The 5,476-nt window shown below is 53.8% G+C and overlaps 1 protein-coding gene across 1 annotated transcript; it reads right to left on the reverse strand.

Moving 5' to 3' along the window:
* Nucleotides 1–566: 566 nt before the first annotated feature.
* Nucleotides 567–4,047, reverse strand: Mycn (MYCN proto-oncogene, bHLH transcription factor). Its single transcript, XM_027424645.2, has 2 exons — nucleotides 3,267–4,047; nucleotides 567–1,171 (listed from the first exon to the last, which is right to left on the reverse strand). Exons 1-2 carry the CDS (start codon nucleotides 4,045–4,047, stop codon nucleotides 567–569), a joined length of 1,386 nt encoding a protein of 461 aa, XP_027280446.1.
* Between the last annotated feature and the right edge of the window lie 1,429 nt (nucleotides 4,048–5,476).

A 5,476-nucleotide genomic window follows, 5' to 3' on the forward strand; every position in this document is an offset into this window, starting at 1 on the left:
GTACAGTACATAACAGATTAACAATATATTTGTATACAAAACATGCTCCTCAAACATTGAGGTATTCTTACAGTACTTAGGTGTGAACTTCCAGTCTAATACTGGCCGCAAGAGCCACCTCTCATTACCCAGGGCGTATACAAAAGGCGGGTGTATCAATGGTATTTACACAAGCGTTCCCAGGGGCATCAAATGGCAAACCCCCTTCTGTGGCATCTGCTGGAACTTAAGCACCATTGTAAAAAGAAGGAATGACTCTGTTTGGAAACTTGGACCGGAACAAGGTGACTTCACAGCCTCCTGAAGCTCCCAACTGTCCCGGAACTTCCATGGCTGTCACCAGGTGATGTGGAGGAGGAAAACAAGCCACCCAGCATCCCATAACTCAGTTTTCTTTTTCTCTCCAAGGTCATGGCAGAACCCCGAGTCCTGCCCCCTACCCAGATCCAAACTCGACAGGGGACCGATTTGAAAGTAAACCAACATTCTTAATGTCAACACAATGTTTGTTTAAAAAAAAAAATCAAAATGTGCAAAGTGGCAGTGACTGTCCGTGTGAGAAACATTTAGCAAGTCCGAGCATGTTCGATCTTCTTTAGCAACTGCTGCTGTCTCGCCTGCAGTTTCTCCTTTTCCTGCAGGAGCTGGTGCTCGCTGGTCTGCAGGGCGTGGACGTACTCGGTGGCCTTTTTCAAGATGACCACCTTGGCAGCCTTCTCGTTCTTCACCAGCTCAGGCACATGGTCCCTGAGGGTCAGGAAGCTGGAACGCAGGTCATTGCGGCGCTGGCGCTCCAGGATGTTGTGGTTGCGGCGACGCTCGCTGTCCTCCGAGTCTGAGTTTCGGGGGCTCAAGCTCTTAGCTTTTGCTGGGACCACATTCTTGAGGGGGCGTGGAGAAACCTCGCTCTTGAGTTTCTTCTGTGGTGGCGCATCCTCGCTCTCCACATAGGGTGAGGGAGCAGCATAATTGTGCTGCTGGTGGATGGGAACACAGCGCTTGAGAATCAGCTCGCCAGGCTGTGCCCGCCCCACACCCAGAGCTGAGGTCTTGGGACGCACAGTGATGGTGAAGGTGGTAACAGCCTTGTTGTTAGAGGAGGAGCGTCTCTTCTCCACGGTGACCACATCTATTTCCTCCTCTTCATCTTCCTCCTCGTCATCTTCATCATCTTTGAGGGGATAAACATTTTCAGTAAAACATTGTGAAATTAACATATACACACTATTTAAGTCTAGGGACAGGACCCAGATAGGTTTGCTGAAATATACTGATCACAATTCAGAAAAGATGCACACACACACACCCCATTCCTTCTCTAGGCATCTATATTTGATTTCATTTTTTATGGAAGGCTTTAAGCAAGTGGGGTGGGGCCAGCAAAGCTCTTGCTTAGTGTGGAAGGACACCTCCTCCTCCTACTGGTTAGATCCCTGGTATCAAAAATAAGACCAAAAAACTTTTGAGCAGGTGGCAGAACTTGAGCTTACGTCACAAGGAACAATGGGCAGTAGGATTCTGGAAAAGGTTACTTAACCTCCCTCATCCTCAGTTTCCTCAGCTATTCAATGGGGGTAACACCACAGCGTTTGAGTTTGGCAGACAATATGTAGACTTGGCGACAGATGCTCCGTAATAGGAGCTTTTAGCATAATCACCAGCCAGTCTGCCCCATGGATTTATTTATACACACTTCCACAGCCACCCTTCAGACTGGAGGCTCCTCATTTGGTAAAACACATGGCTGGGTTTGATTTTTCCATCCTTAAACTCGAGGAACAATTTCATTCACTAAGAATAACAACCTTCGCTTCTGCAGACAAGAGTTCTACATAGTAAGCAGTTTTTCATCTAGGCAAAGATCGAATCCCAGTCATAAAGCTAGCCCACAGTAGCTACACATCCCAACGGGAGCAGTGCCCAGGCAGCAGCAGCAGCAGCAGCAACAAAATTCTATGTGTTTTCTTTCTGACTTCCTTGGTTACTACCAGGCTAGGAGAGAAAATTGTGGTGTAAAAGAAAATGCAAGCATGAAAACCAAAACACATCTTCTGCTTGACCTAGCGAGGACCGGAAGGCTGAACAATTGTGAGGTTTCTTCTGAAGCTGAAACCCTGGACTGTTCCAGTCTGTGGGTCCCTTTAAGCCAGTGTTTTGGTTTTCAGCCAAGAAGACAGCTGTTGGAAGGAAGTGCTTCCTCACCGAAAGCTGTCAAGGCGCAGACATTAAAGGGACAGAGCCCTTTCAAAGCGCAGGCTTATCACCAAGTTTCCTCCCAGGAGCCTCAAATGATCCCTCCTCAGCCCAGAAGGAAATGTACTTTTTATTCTTTGCTATTGTAAAAACACTGGCTTTCATGGTTTAAAAGGAGAGCTAGCTACAGCTCCAAGGACAAGGGCACACAGGACTCAGGTAGTGCTGTAGGTGATTCCACGGCCTCAAGGAAAAAAGCTTGTTTTTCTTTTTGTTGCCCCCCCTTCCCTCTCAAAGAAGACCCAGATTAACTGCACACAACAGAACCAGTGAATGTTTCCAGGTTGTGTGCATTCCTAAGGAAGAGACCCGCCCTCACCTTCAAGGGCACTGGGTTACCAAACACAACTCAACTCAATTAGGTCAGAAATTCCAGCTAGGAAACACAACTGGACCAGCCCTCACTCAAAACCGGAAAGAGGTTCCCTGAAAATATACACAACTACTAATGCACTTGCTGCCAGCTGCTGCGCTGGAGGGGGGGTGTCGCCCCCACCGTCTTTCAGATCCTCTGCCTGACTTGCGTCAGGCACAACGCCGCCTGCTGGCCACGCACCAAGCGCAAATAGCCCACCACCCACGGAGGGCCCACAGTCCTGGGGGGGGGGGGAAGGAATGGAAACCAGGCATCCTCTTAACTTTTTGAAGCCTAAGTGAGATTGTGCACAGCTCCCGTCCTTTTGGAAGTCTTTCCCCTTCCCTGACTTGTCCTAGAGGGACCTTTCCAACCCACTAACAGGTTTCAGCCTAGGTAGCTTTCGGACCCCACACCCTGATAGAACTGACCAACAACTTTTCCCACGGTGAGGGCAAGCCTAGGGCAAGGATTGCTGAAGAAGAGGGCAGAACAAATTTAAGAGAAGGTGTAGCTGGGGTTTCTAGCCTCCATCCGGGGAGAGAGGTGAGCAGAATAGGACCACCAGCACGAATCTACGATAACAAAGGGACCGCAGCACCCCCACCCCCACCCCCGGATCCCAAGGAGGCAGCAAGGACCCTGATCCAGGCTTTACCTGAGTCGCTCAAGGTGTCCTCTCCGGAGGTACTGAGGGCCTTGTGCTCACTGTTGGCAGGACGGCCGCCTGCACGAACAGGAGCGGCCACCGGGGCAGCAATCGGAGCAGACACCGTAGTGACCACAGCGCTGGTCGCAGGGGTACTGATGGGGGCAGCGGCCACCGGCGCCGGCTCACGCTTGTTCACCGGGAAAGGGAAGACCACGGCGGGGTCCACGCACTCGGCAGCTGGGTGGGAGAGGTCGGTGGGCAGGGTGGCCCCGGTGCGGCCAGCACTCGCCGTCCCGCTAAGGGCACGGCCACCGGGGTTGCTGGCACCAACTCCCGGAGCCGGGCAGGCTGTGCCGGCGCCCGGGGGCCCGTGGCCGTGCTGCAGCTTCTCGTTCACCGCGCGCTCCAGCTTCTCGCGGGCGGAGAAACCGCTCCACATACAGTCCTGAAGGATGACCGGGTTAGGGGTGAGACCACCCAGTCCCCCTAGACCGAAAGCATCCTCCTCTGCCGGGTTGCCCCACAGGTCGGCCTCCGGCAGCAGCATCTCTGTGGCCCAATTCGAGGGCTCCGGGCTGTGCTCTGGGAAGGCGCGGCTGGGCGACAACGGGGGCGTGGGCAGCAGCTCAAACTTCTTCCAGATGTCCTCCCCCGGTGGGGTCGAATCGGGACCGCCGAAGTAGAAGTCATCTTCGTCTGGATAGAAGCAGGGCTGCAGCGAGTCAAACTCGAGGTCTGGGTTCTTGCAGATCATCCCCGGCATGGTGGACGCGGTGCAGCTGGGCATCTGTTCTCCTCCCCGGCTACCGACTGACCACTTTTCTCTCTTCTCTTTTTACTGTGGGGGAGTGCTTCCTTCCCGTGGGGTGCACAGAGTCGCGCCAACCTCCAACACTACAACCAACAGACAGACCAAGAGAGAATGAGACACAGAGTGGATAGGTGGGGACAGGCAATGGGCGCCCCCAATCTTGCCTACAAGCTCCCCAGTCTTTCCCACCGCTTAGGAAGGTGGAGGAAGTTGAGCCTCTCCTCCACTCCCTCCTTTTGTGTACAAGCTGTCTAAGACTGTGGGTGGGAGGGGGCTTGCAGATGCAGGGGGTGGTGTGGCTCTGCAACTTTGGAAACTGCCGTTTCATTCACACAAGGCACTGCCTGGGGGAGGGGGCTGTTCCAACTGCAGATCCTAGCTCTTACTAGCACGACAGCCCCTCTTGCACCAGTGCAGGACCAACCGCTCACAGCAAGTCCTTGCTCTGCCGGGCATGAGGTTGTAGTACCTTCCATTTTGCAGAAATGAGATGTCGGGAGCGCAAACGCTAACGGGGTTCGGGAAACTTTATTAATTATTAAGGTCCTCCTTTCTCCAAACAGACCAACAACAGGCACTTACATACAAGCCCCTTCCACCCAACGCCTCAATTTTGGCAGATACCCTTGGTGCTCGTCGTCTGCCATTAGGTTATTTTGACCCTTTGCAATTCCCTCCCTTCGGAACCCCAACCTCTTCCACCGAAAAGCTGAAGCTCATTCCTAGGAATGGTGCAGGGGCGCCGGCGCGATGAGGGGCGCCGGAGAGAATCGCGTCCCCTAAGCTGGAGCAGCCCTGACCTACATTATCACTTAGGCACCCTAGCTTCGCCTAGCCCCTTTTCCTTCCTTTCCGCGGCACCTTTTGCAGAACCCTAGCTAGGGGTGGGGACGCACCGGCTCCTGGTCAGCTCACACTTAAACAAATCTTGTAAGAGCCTGGAGAATTTCTTTTCGCTAAAGCAATTTCTCTGCCTGGGCCGGGGCTGTAAAAAGGATTAGGGCGGGTCTCTTCCAGCCAAGGTGCCTTCGGGTGCTGAATTGGCTTTTCAGAGAAAACCCCCAGATGGGTTTTGTTTCGGAAGCAGACACGGTGTGCTCCCCCCGCCAAAAAAGAAAAAAGAAAAAACCCGGCATATTTGGGCGCCGGGTGCAAAGCCTGGTTCAGGAGCTTGCCTAGCCGTAGCGCTCCGCCGTTCCCCAGGCGCTCGAGGCTTTACAAGTACCGTTTCTTACCTCCCGCAGACTGCCGGGGATCCGGAGGCGACTCGGCGCTGGGGTCTCCGGGTGGGCTGAGGGGGCGGCGGCGGGAGGGGGTTGTCCTCGGGCGGCTGCAGTGTGTGCGCGCTTACGCCTGGCTAGCGCTCGTTCAGCTCCAACCCAGTTCCCAGGAGCCCCCCGCATCC

This window comes from Cricetulus griseus, chromosome 7, assembly GCF_003668045.3.
Source record: "Cricetulus griseus strain 17A/GY chromosome 7, alternate assembly CriGri-PICRH-1.0, whole genome shotgun sequence".
NCBI classification, from domain to species: Eukaryota; Metazoa; Chordata; class Mammalia; order Rodentia; family Cricetidae; genus Cricetulus; species Cricetulus griseus.

Excerpts from the sequence above, each read along its gene's own strand:
- Mycn (XM_027424645.2), bottom strand. The coding sequence starts at position 4,047 with ATGCCCAGCTGCACCGCGTCCACCATGCCGGGGATGATCTGCAAGAAC. Across the intron at positions 1,172-3,266 it reads GGACACCTTGAGCGACTCAG|ATGATGAAGATGACGAGGAG; the intron begins GTAAAGCCTGGA and ends ATCCCCTCAAAG.